Raw genomic sequence first — 12,450 nt, forward strand, 5'->3', positions numbered from 1 at the left:
CCGCCTTATTCTGCAGCTAGAGAATCATTCGAAGATTGAAATATAAGATGAGATGACTTAGGCTCACTGCCAAACCCCATTTCTTTTCAGGTTTCATTTGTGCAATACAGTGATGAGGTCAAGTCTGAGTTCAAGCTGAACACGTACAATGACAAGGCCCTAGCCCTTGGGGCCCTCCAGAACATTAGGTACAGAGGAGGAAACACAAGAACAGGTACGTGTAAATGTAGGCCTTTACTCTCCAAGCGGTTGTAGTGGCAGAACTGAGTGTATTATCTCACGCTAATGTCCAGATTCTTATCAGTTGTGTGTGACTAATGGAATTTGGGTAGTTTTCGCTGAGGTGACACTAAAATGTTCCATGCCACATTCTGTAGGCAAGGCCCTCACGTTTATCAAGGAGAAAGTCTTGACTTGGGAGAGCGGCATGAGGAAGAATGTCCCTAAGGTGTTGGTTGTGGTCACGGACGGTCGGTCACAGGATGAGGTCAAGAAGGCGGCTTTGGTCATCCAGCAGTCAGGCAAGCACATACATGAATTTGATTGCACTTGCAAGTGTTAAAATTTTTAAATGTTCACGAATGATTGCAAAAAACTAAATTTGTTGATTTTACATTATTGTTCCTGTTTCACTCTGCACTGTATACCTTTGTAATGCATAATGCTAGTTTATATTTAATTATGGAATGGTTTGCAACTGCTCAAAAATGACGTGGTATATTCTTTGTGTAAGATGTGGTTCAGGATTGACAAGGGGCAAACCACATTTTCCTGTAGTGGCTGGAAGGCTACAGAAAGCAACAAGAATGGGATGATGCTAGAGCAGGCTTCCTGCCATAGCAGAAACGAATCTTGATACTGCTTCCTGTGCAAGGAGAGAAAAAGGGAAGCCTTTAACTTTAGCACATCTTTGTAGATGCGACTTAATGATTGCTAAAAGACATTGCAAAGAAGGAGTATTGAGGTCTCAGGGAGCCATCTCTGGGATAGATCTTGCCAATCAAATATACTGACAGCCTCCTGGACACACTGTCCTTTGAATTAGTTATTTATGATCATTAGAGATGAAAGTAGATCTTTTCAGTACTTGAATTAACAATCCCCTACCCCCTGCTGTCCCAAGCAGGGTCTAAAGTTTAGAGAGAATTTTATGCATAATTTATTGTAGTAAGTTATAAATTACTTAATTACGCGGAACTTGTCATCTCTACATGCATGATTCTTTGGCCAAAGTTGAGTTATGAATAGTGCTAAGTCATACTGTCTTTTTTCAGTAGAGGTTGTTCTTGCTGATCTTTTATAAAATGTATTGCCATTATGTTATACACCTTACACAGATTTCTGCATGTTTGTGACTCCTGGTAGATTTAAGTTTGGGCTTGTGAATATTTGCTTCTCACGTTACCTTATTTATATCTAAATATATTTCTAATTCCTTATATAGCTTTTTTCCCCCCTAATGTCGAGTTTAGCTTTTGGAGTGAAAAATGTGCTTACTTGTCATAGCCTAAATTTGCTTATTCGTCATAGCCTGTCTGTTGCCAGTGGGAGTTGTAGATTCCATTTTCAAGATGTCCAAAGTTCTGCCTTTGAGCCTGAGTTTCCAGAGATAATCAGTTTCAAAAGTCCAAATTTTAAAGTGAGCCCATTCTTGATGTCTGAGTCACATAAGCTTAAAATATTAATGGATGCAGAACTCATGTGTCTATCAGAACTGTGGATCTGTGGAAGGCAGTGTGCACCACGTGAAGTCTTTTTGCTATTAAAATCTTCATATTTGAATTGTTAGGATTTTATCTTAGGAAATCAAATTAAATGAGTTTTGTAAACTAGAAAATAGAAAGACCTGGAAAAAGTGTGTATTTATTAAAGAGAGTTTATGTCAAATAAAAGGACTTGCTGCATACATTAAGAAAATACAGCATCATTTCTGATAAGAATTTTTTTTTGCATTGTTGTAACAACAAGGACAGAAAAAGAGATGTGATTCATTCTATAAATGTGACTTTGCAGGGTTCAGTGTCTTTGTAGTTGGTGTGGCTGACGTTGAATACAATGAACTTGCCAACATTGCCAGCAAACCAAGTGAACGGCATGTGTTCATTGTGGACGACTTTGAATCTTTTGAGAAGATCGAGGACAATCTTATTACATTTGTTTGTGAAACTGCCACTTCAAGTAAGTCACAGTCAACACGGATCTATAACCTCACTTATTCTGAAAAATAATTATTTAGTAGATAATTCTGTATCCTTTGTGAGATCAAGTCTGTGCATAAATAGATCCTGGGAAATCACTTGAGAACCTACTGAATCATTGTTCCTATTGAGATCATGCTAAATGTATGCTGGTCAGAGTCCATTTTTAGCCTTGAATATGTAATTTCCTTATATGGAAAGTGTTTTAGTATGTCCTTTTCCCACCACCCCAATGTCTGTGACATTTGGTTAAATTAATCTCAGCTTAAAATTGCCTTCTGTGAGATGAAGGTTTTCCCCATTAGTAATCAATTGGTAGTCGTCTGTCAACATCTGTGCTTCAAAGAGCAATGAAAAAAATGGTTCCTCAGAAATTTAGTTGGCTCCAATTTGTTTGAGTTTAGATTTTCAAGTTCAGCTTTTTAACTACAGTGTAGAACCAGAGATTGATTATTTAAGTCAATTTATTCTTATCACCATCCATTAACACCATTTCCTGGGGTATAGATTATGGAGGCAATTAATCCTACAGATTAGGGGTCTGTGACTAGTCCAGATCCCTGATCCTAGACAGGGCTATGCTTTATAAATATAATATTCCCCCCATTAAACATTCGATTAAAAACAGAACTCTAGTTAGAGTAAGCAAACTTTCTTGGTTTACTATGAAAACTTATGCTGAAGTTCTGGAGTGGAGCTGCACTCGTGAAAGTGAGTAGTGGACTGGAATGGTTTTTCCTCTGCTCCAGGTAGTCCTGGATGTGGCGATGCAGCCATATGGTACCCTCAACACTGAGGGGTCCAGAGCAAAAACTACTGCACACTTGTTAGTGTTACATGGTGTTTGGTAGCCAGTGCGAGGTTTTGAGACTTGGCAGAGAAGAGGGTCGGGGATGGACAAGCTCCTCCTACCTTTGCAGAAATCTAAAATTCCCTGGGAGGGAAGTTCTTTAAATCTATTGAAAAACATGAAAAATTCCTCCTTTAATTCTATTTTATTATTTTTAAGGGTACTGTAAAATTCCATTTGGGCTGGGCATGGTGGCTCACGCCTGTAATCCCAGCACTTTGGGAGGCCGAGGCGGGCAGATCACAAGGTCAAGAGATCGAGACCATCTCGGCCAACATGGTGAAACCCCGTCTCTACTAAAAATACAAAAATTGGCTGGGCACGGTGGTGCACGCCTGTAATCCCAGCTACTCAGGAGGCTGAGACAGGAGAATTGCTTGAACCCAGAAGGCGGAGGTTGCAGTAAGCTGAGATTGCACCACTGCACTCCAGCCTGGGGGACAGAGTGAGACTTTGTCTCAAAAAAAAAAAAATCCAATTGGATTAGAGGATGTTAGGGAAATATTTGTTACGCTGGTTAATAGTATAATTTCTCCTACACATAGGAAGTGTACAAGAAATAATTCATAAAAGATTAAATTGAGAAATTATTTTAATAAATGAATGAGCAATGTCATTACTTTAAATATGTTCATTGCTACTTTCTGTGTGTATATAATTTGTACATCGTGTTGGTGAATCATACTTAAAGAACACTGTACATTGCAGGTTGTCCTCTCATTTATTTGGATGGCTACACCTCACCAGGTAAGCATTTATACTTTTGGGCTAATTAATTTCCAGATTTAAGCAATAAAATAATTAAAATATACTCCTTTTAATATTTTCGTTTCTGATGTAAAGGTTTTAAGATGCTTGAAGCATACAATCTGACAGAAAAGAATTTTGCTTCTGTACAAGGAGTATCTTTGGAGTCAGGGTCTTTCCCCAGCTACTCAGCTTACAGGATTCAGAAGAATGCGTTTGTGAATCAGCCTACAGCGTAAGTGTGACAACAGGAGATTCTCTTTTCCTTAAGACCTGCAAAAGGTTCTTGGAATCTTTGCTGACTTCCCAGAATCCTGGAACTTTAGAATTGTTGAAAGACTGCTTATGGATGACCCTGATTGGTTTTCTTAAATACAGTTGAGTTTTTCAGGTTACATAGTTGTTTGCACACAGGAGACTAAGGCTCAGGCCTCATTATTCCCAGATCCAAGAAACTCATGCTGGTAACAGATTACTGACCCTTTTGAATTTAAGGCTAGGAAAGCTGTTAAAACAGGAAGGCAACTTATTATTTTGAACATTTCTCCCTGTGGTGCAGAAGACGGGATGGAATAAGTGCAGAATGAGAGCAAACATTCTTTTTCATGTTTCAGACATCTAGAAAATGAAAGTCTTGTCCGTGATCAGTTGGCAGTTTTTACTGGCTGATGCTCTAGCAATCTGTTGTGTAGCTGTTGATATTATTTTACTTCATGAACGTTTGCACCTGGGTATGATAACTGAAATCTGTATTTCCGATTCATTAAAATGAAAACTTTTTATGTTGAAAAACATGTTTGCCAATTTATGGAGAGAAAAGAATAATGAGAAATAAAGCTATTGGAAGCTCAGGACAGGGTCAGAAATGATGTGTGAAATATGACATACTCTGAGAAAGCTGATGGAAAATTCAGACTAAAACCAAAGCTAATTTATTTTAAGAGGCACAGATCGTATTGTTGTAGTTTGACCGCATTGTAAGTCTCTAACTCTTATAATGGTTAACCATGTTGGCTTAGAGTTCTAGGTTTTTCAATGAACCTTAAAACCCAGTATTTAACTCCTCTAGTCAGCTCAACATATGATTTCTACATTTTAACTTAAGACACCCTATTGTTTTCTCAAGAGTCAGAACTTTTGACTGAAAGGAAAGAATCATAAATAGAATTACATAATTTTTCAAAAGCATTAATTAAGGAGGGAGAAAAATGGATTAGGTGAGAGATGAGAGTTGATGTGGAGAAAATATTATTTTTAATATAGAATATTATAAAGATGGTTCTTGAACATGTAAAAGATACCATGTTAACTTACCCAGAGCATATGTTTTAAAAGCAAGATGGCATTAGTGGTGTGGTATTAGAACATGGAAGCTCTGTGTCCTTTATCAAAATTCATGAAGGAATAGCTTCTTTTCTATGAGTTTATTATCTGGTTCTTTTTCTTACCTTCAGGAAGAGAGCGTTATTAAATGGCCTTAGATAGAAAACCATCAATTCCACTTCAAAGATTCCCCCAGAACAATGATGTACTAAATTCTGGAGGGACACATGGGACCAATTTTTTTTTTTTTGACTTACAGCTTAGAGCCAAGAAACATTTCCTTTTAATTGATTCACAACCTTTTATCATCACTAAATGTTTGCACATGTATATGGCCTTCACATTTAAAATGGATTTTGTTTTTGGGAACATATGAACTCTGGGGGTGATTTATTTGATTTCGGGGGGGAATTTGGAAGTGTAAAAACTATCACTGATAGGGAGGGAGAGAGAAATTAAAACCTTAAGCCATTTTATGATCTCATACACCTGACATTGGAAATTAAATATATTTATTTGGATTCATTCTCCTTAAATGATATCCATAGTCATAATGTTTATTATTCTAAAATTATCATATAATTTTATAATCCTCTGTGTGTCTAGAAAAAGTAGGTATTAATAGTAGGATAAACAACTATTTTGTAATTTCCCAGACTTTTTGACTTTATCAAATTAGAAATAATTGATTACAATTTACATAATGGATCTTTTGTGTTTGTCCTTTTGATGCATTTCCTATATTATTCTCTTTCTAAAGAGAAGTCAGAAGGAGCCAGATTGTTACAAATAGCCTCTAATACCACCCATATGAGATTCTGGTGCAAAGATCTAAAATAGTCTGTTCTTGATGTTAAAGCAATCAATCTTTCTTCTTTTCTTTCCTCTTTTTTTCTTTCTTTTGTTTTATCCAACAGAGACCTACACCCAAATGGACTTCCTCCTTCATACACCATTATATTATTATTCAGACTTCTCCCAGAAACTCCCAGTGACCCTTTTGCAATTTGGCAAATTACAGACAGAGACTACAAACCACAAGTTGGAGTGATTGCAGATCGTAAGAATTTTTATCTTAAGGCACATGCATACATAGTTTTGATTATGTTTTTCTTTTCTCTTTTTAAAAAATTTCTGAATATACATTATATATATATATATTTATTTGATACATACTTTTATGTTTGAACTTTTCCAAGTATAACACATCAGTAAATATTCTAATTGCATTTTATCACAACTCAAATTATTGTATTTTAAAATATATCTCCCTAAAAAGAATTATTTGGTAATACTTTAAATAAAAAGTATACAATTCAGGCCGGCACTCTGGCTCACGCCTGTAATCCCAACACTTTGGGAGGCTGTGGTGGGTGGATCAGGAGGTCAGGACTTCAAGACCAGCCTGGCCACTGTGGTGAAACCCCATCACTACTAAAAAAAATACAAAAATTAGCTGGGCGCAGTGGCAGGTGCCTGTAATCCCAGCTCCTTGGGAAGCTGAGGCAGATGAATTGCTTGAACCTGGGCAGCAGAGGTTGCAGTGAGCTGAGATCACGCCACTGCATTCCAGCATGGATGACAGAGTGAGACTCTGTCTAAAAAAAAAAGTATACAATGCTTATGATTTAATGACACTTTTATGTTGATTGCAGCTTCTAGCAAGACGTTATCATTCTTTAACAAGGATACAAGAGGCGAGGTGCAAACTGTTACATTTGACACAGATGAAGTAAAAGCATTATTTTATGGAAGTTTTCATAAGGTAAAAACATAAGATTATTTGAGTCTGCTATCTAGAAAAAGTATAAAGCAAATTTATTATTTATTAAAATTTCATGTTAAAATGACAGAATTATAACTATGTCTCTTAAAAATAAAATCTTATTTTAGAGAATTTGGTTAATTCAAAGAATATTTAAAATTAAACATATACTAATCAAGAGCTAACTAGTAACATTTTGATATATTTTTAATGCTTTTTTTTAACATTTGAATCATATAGTGTATATGATATTATTCACCTACTTTTCTGCTTACCATTTTGTTATCAATCTTTATGTCCTTTAGTTTGAAAAGCTTAATTTTAGTGGATTCTATTTTAATTGATAATATTTCTTCTGCTTGCTTTTTATTGAAAAGTACAAACCAGTGAAATGCAGAATAATCATTTTTATCAATCCAAAAGTGATCAATATATGCCAAAATAATTAAGATAAATGTTTATGAGATTAATTTTTATGTGAGCACACTTGCTCTTTAAAAACACGATTCTCTAGAAAATCTTATTAAAAGTTTTAAGTTGCGTTCTAGGGGATCCTGACATCCAGAGGATAGTAGAAACTTTTTTTTTCAGGTTTCTAAAGGACAGTTAGTTGAAAAATAAGAAGCACGTCTTACTTAGAAAATACTGAAGTTGGAAGCATTAGAAATAAAAAGAACGATCTAGGTTAGGTATGGAGGCTAGCAATGGACTTTTTAAAAAAACTTTTATTTTAAGTTCAGGGGTACGTGTGCAAGATGTGCACGTTTGTTACATCTTGTAACAAATACAAAAGTTTGTCACGGGGGTTTGTCGTATAGATTATTTCATCACCCAGGTATTAAACCTAGTATCCATTAGTTATTTTTTCTGATCCTCTCCCTCCTGCCACCTGCTACCCTCTGATAGGCCTCAGTGTGGGTTGTCCCCTCTATGTGTGGGAATGGACATTTTAATGGTATTTCTTCATCCATTGGATTATGTTAACAGGAATACCAGTTGTTGCACAAATGCTTAAAATTTCTCCAGTGTAGCATGCAGAAAGAATAGCCCTTATACATAAAAGACAGATGTTTCCAGTTCAAGCTGATTCTCAAGTGAAAATTGAAGAAATTTCTTCTACTTGAGTAGATTTAGCAGTATTTCTTACTGTTTCTACTCTGAGGAATCTTTTTTTCTTTCCAGAATATTGTTCTTATTCATTAATCAGATTTTTGATAAGGATGGTGAAGGACTTTCCTAATCAAACTCAAGGAGGCTTTCATGTACACATTAGTGATAACCAAAAGAAAAAAAAATAGAGAAAAAACAAAAATCTCTGAGTACAATGGTATATCTACTTAAAGGTTTACAGACCTCCATAGTGCAGTGCAGTAAAATAAATTCCTCATTGGCAAAGCAAATTCTAGTTTGGCAAGTGTTACTGGCTTCAACTGATCCTTATCTGATATTAGATGTTGAATCTGGCAAAGTTCTTGTGAACTTTTTTGGCTCAGTGAAACTTACATTTGAGTAACTTGCTAAAAAGGACTATTTTTATTTTTATAACCAGTGAAGATATTGAGAATCTGCTCATCTATTAAACCACTGATAATCATTTGGTAACTGTTATTTTAAAATTTCCAACTGTCATGGAATGTTTCATTTTATCTGAATTTTTAAAAGGCATATTTTTTAGAGGTCTGTAGTTATAGTCATTAATTATTGCAAATCAAGATACTTTTTTTTTGCATTCTCTTCTTTATACCATTTATCTCCCCAGAAAGATATTTGCATTGTTGGGTTTTATATAATGCCTATTTTTTTCTCCTTACAAGCTCTGTCTTTTCTTTCCAAATCTCTACCTTCTTTTTTTTTTTTTTTAAAATCTGTCCTTCTTTTAGTTTCTCCTTTTTTTCCCCACTGTGCTCTTATTTCTCCTCTTTTTCTTAACCCCATTCTTTCTTTTTGAACAGCGTTATTGAGATGCCATATAGAAAAATTGTACATACTTAAGGCATATAATGAGGTGTTCTGATATACATATACATTGTGAAATGATCTCCACGATCGAGCTAATTAACCTATTACCGCTAGTTACCATTGTATGTGTGTGTGTGTGTGTGTGTGTGTGTATGTGTTGAACCAGTTTAATCTAAGCTAGCATCTTGTAAATTGCAAGTATAAAGTAATACCCCACCCCTTTCCTTCAGCCCACTCTCATTTATCCCATCCATTTACCACCTTCGCTATCAGCTGTTCACATTTTTTACTGAGCTAGGGATTCAAGCAATCTTCTTTCACTTGCCATCTACTTCCTGAATTGAAGTTTTTCAAACTTGGGATGAGAATGAGCAATATTTCAAGAGCAGGAAATTAGTGACAGTGACAGGGAGAGGGATCTTTGGGGAGAGGGGATTAACTAAAATAGTTTAAGGAATGATAGACAGTATTGCTTCTTGGAGTTTCTCTTGAAAAGCTTTTTTTGCATCTTCCTTCTGTTGTTAAAAGATGACATGGATTCATGTGAGACATTTATAATAAGAAAGAGAACTAGAATGGCAGAGTCTGGGAAGGCAAGTGGCAAGAGGGTCCCTATTGTTTTCTCCTGGTCTGGGACCAACAACACATCATTTAGGAAATAGATTGGTTACCCTACATACTTGGCACAGTGATCTACAGATGAAGAGCCCAATCTAAAATGTAATTATGCATGTGTTTAAAATGCAGTAAAACACACTGAATAAATTATAGCAAAATGTATTTATAGACGGTGCTTCTCTATGGTTAGCATTCAATGACAAGTGTTCGTGGAATAATTTTGTCATGAGTTAAAACAGTTTTGAAATAATTTTTCTGGATATTATGGTTTTTCACAGCTTTGTCAATGTTTGCTTCTATGGTTGTCCATATATGAACCAAAAAGTTTTAGTTCTTATTAGATAATAAGTATCCTAGTATGGTATTCTTCTGGAACTCAGTATTAGTTGATTGTCCTAAGGGCATTTAAACTTTATTTTTAGTGAGCTATGTATTATTTTTATAAAAAAGCAATATGTAATTTATATTCATCACAGATGCAGTAAACTTATGTTTTGGTGGTGATTCCATGTGGGAAAAATACTTAGTTTAAAAAATACTTTAGAAATTATTCTTACACTTATTGACTGTGAGCATTTAAGGGAATTTCTGTTCCTTTTAATTTGCTGTGAAACTTTTCAAAGTCATCATCAAGGGCCTACTTGAGTATTTGTGTGTATGATAAGTAGAAACCCTGAACATAGCTATAAAGTCAAGGATTACCTAGGACCATTCTTTTCGTTGTTGAAATACAAACATTTTATTAATTATCTATACTAATAGAGTTGTGAACATTCTGTGTGTCTTTAGTAGCTAACAAAAAATAAATCAATATGAACTTCTTTCCTTAAAAGGAATTTGAATCCTGAATTCTATTTATTTCCAGAGTTGAATGTGCTAGTTCTTCACTGTATGAGATATATATATGTATATATATCTCCATATATATATACATATATATGGTGTGCAGATTATTTCTGCCTGAGACTGGGGAACGACAAACTGAAAGTTGAATTTAGCAAAATTAGTGGAAGACATCTGAAGTTTCTTTTAGTGATTATAATAATATATACATGATTTATTAACCTCTATTTGGATAGCTTTTTATAGTTTACAAAGTCATTTTACCTGCTACATCCTCTCTGGTCATCTCAGTAAGAGTAGACAGTAGGAAAATAAGAAATTACGCATGTGTATGTGTATGTAGGTTAAATGGCTTGTCTAATTTCATATTATTAGCAAATGATATCATTGACGTTGCCAACTGTTCTTGTATTTTCAGTACAAGACTCTTGATTTAGGATGAGAATAGTTTGAAAAACTTAAAAGCGATGTGCTAAACAAACCTTTGGAGGTTAATTAGCAGTATGACTAATTTAGTCATTGCTGCCAGTCACCTTCAAACAAACAGAGAAAGAAAAAAAAATATTGAAATTAAAAAAACTTAAAAAAATCTGAATTGAACTATGCAGAGTCAGCTAATTTTTTAGTGTAGAAATTTTATAATGGAAATTTATCTTTTTAGGTTCATATTGTAGTGACTTCAAAAAGTGTTAAGATTTACATTGACTGCTATGAAATCATAGAAAAAGACATCCAGGAAGCTGGAAATATAACAACTGATGGTTATGAAATTCTTGGAAAACTCCTTAAAGGGGAAAGAAAATCAGCTGCAGTGAGTAACGCATTTTTATTTTTTCTTGGTACCTTGTGTTAAGATTGCAATGGCATTTTCTAAACAACTCAGTGAGTTTTATTTTATTCTATTTTTTCTCAGTGAGTTTTAAATTGTCAAATTTCTTGGTCAAATCAAAACATTGAAAGAAGTACATTGAGAAAATATATTATCTACTGAGCATAATAACGTAGTTTACCTACTAGAAACAAAATAAGCTATCAAGGCACCAGGGAACACCATGTAGTCATCTTGAAATAGGATCAGATTGGAGAACACCACACAAATAGTTGCCAGCACACCCAGTGAAAGAGAAGATAGTTCCTATTTTGTTCTTCAGTGATAATTGTTAATACAGATTTGTGCAATCAGAATATTAAGCATTTGGGGACACTAATTGTGACCCTCACCAGAGCCCGCCCTTGTTCACAGAGGAGCTATTCGGCTGCCTGTCTCAGAAGGATTAGTGGAGTAGGGCAGCCAGCTGACCCTATTACTCACAACTTTCACCATCTCAGGTTTGAGGCAGGAATGTGCCAACCCCATTTACAATGCTATCTAGTAGGGAAAATTTAAATCTAAAGTTGTCATTATACCAAGGTAATTAAGTTCACATTAAATGCCAATCAAAGCCAGGCACCGTTGCTCATGCCTATAATTCCAGCATTTTCAGAGCTCAAGGCAGGAGGATCACTTAAGGCCATGAGTTCAAGATTAGCCTAGGCAACGTACTGAGACTCTGTCTCTATAAAAAAGAAAGAAGAAAAAATCAGCTGGGTGTGGTGGCATGTGCCTATATTCCTAGCTACTTGAGAGGCTGAGGTGGGAAGATTCATAGATCCCAGGTATTTGCAGCTGCAGAGAGCTATGATGGCATCACTGCACTCTAGCCTGGGTGACCAACCGAGACCCTGTCTCAATAAATAAATGTATGTATGTATGTATGTATGTCAATCAATAGACCTATTGCCCTAAAAGCAAAGCTAGCCTGTTCGGCTTCTATTATTATTATTTTAAAAATGACTTTATTTACTTAATTTAGCTTTTATCCATGGACAGGATTTTCTTCTAAATTCAAAAGGAAAATTTTTATTCTACACCATAGAACCAATTAATTCAAATGTTATATAATTTTGGTTGAAATTCAAACCTTCTGTTGAATATTGAATCTGATATTTAAGTATAAAAATTACATCAGGGCTTGGTGTGGTGGCTCACATCTGTAATCCTAGCACTTTGGAAGGCTGAGGCAGGCAGATCACGAGGTCAGGAGTTCAAGACCAGACTGGCCAACATGGTGAAACCCTGTCTCTAGTAAAAAATACAAAAATTAGCT

General features: G+C 35.1%; 1 protein-coding gene across 2 annotated transcripts in view; it reads left to right on the forward strand.

The window, feature by feature from the left end:
- The window catches only part of COL12A1 (collagen type XII alpha 1 chain), a 121,965-nt gene that overhangs the window by 86,425 nt on the left and 23,090 nt on the right, over positions 1–12,450 (forward strand). For both annotated transcript variants that reach the window (XM_064360915.1, XM_064360913.1), the window contains exons 45-52: positions 91–214; positions 378–521; positions 2,014–2,178; positions 3,757–3,795; positions 3,892–4,030; positions 6,036–6,178; positions 6,774–6,883; positions 10,965–11,114. In XM_064360915.1, coding sequence (XP_064216985.1) covers positions 91–214; positions 378–521; positions 2,014–2,178; positions 3,757–3,795; positions 3,892–4,030; positions 6,036–6,178; positions 6,774–6,883; positions 10,965–11,114 — 1,014 coding nt within the window. The remainder of the gene's footprint in view (positions 1–90; positions 215–377; positions 522–2,013; positions 2,179–3,756; positions 3,796–3,891; positions 4,031–6,035; positions 6,179–6,773; positions 6,884–10,964; positions 11,115–12,450) is intronic.

Source organism: Aotus nancymaae, unplaced genomic scaffold (genome assembly GCF_030222135.1).
Source record: "Aotus nancymaae isolate 86718 unplaced genomic scaffold, 86718_ANA_hifiasm-v0.15.2.pri h1tg000040l, whole genome shotgun sequence".
In the NCBI taxonomy this organism is placed as follows: domain Eukaryota; kingdom Metazoa; phylum Chordata; class Mammalia; order Primates; family Aotidae; genus Aotus; species Aotus nancymaae.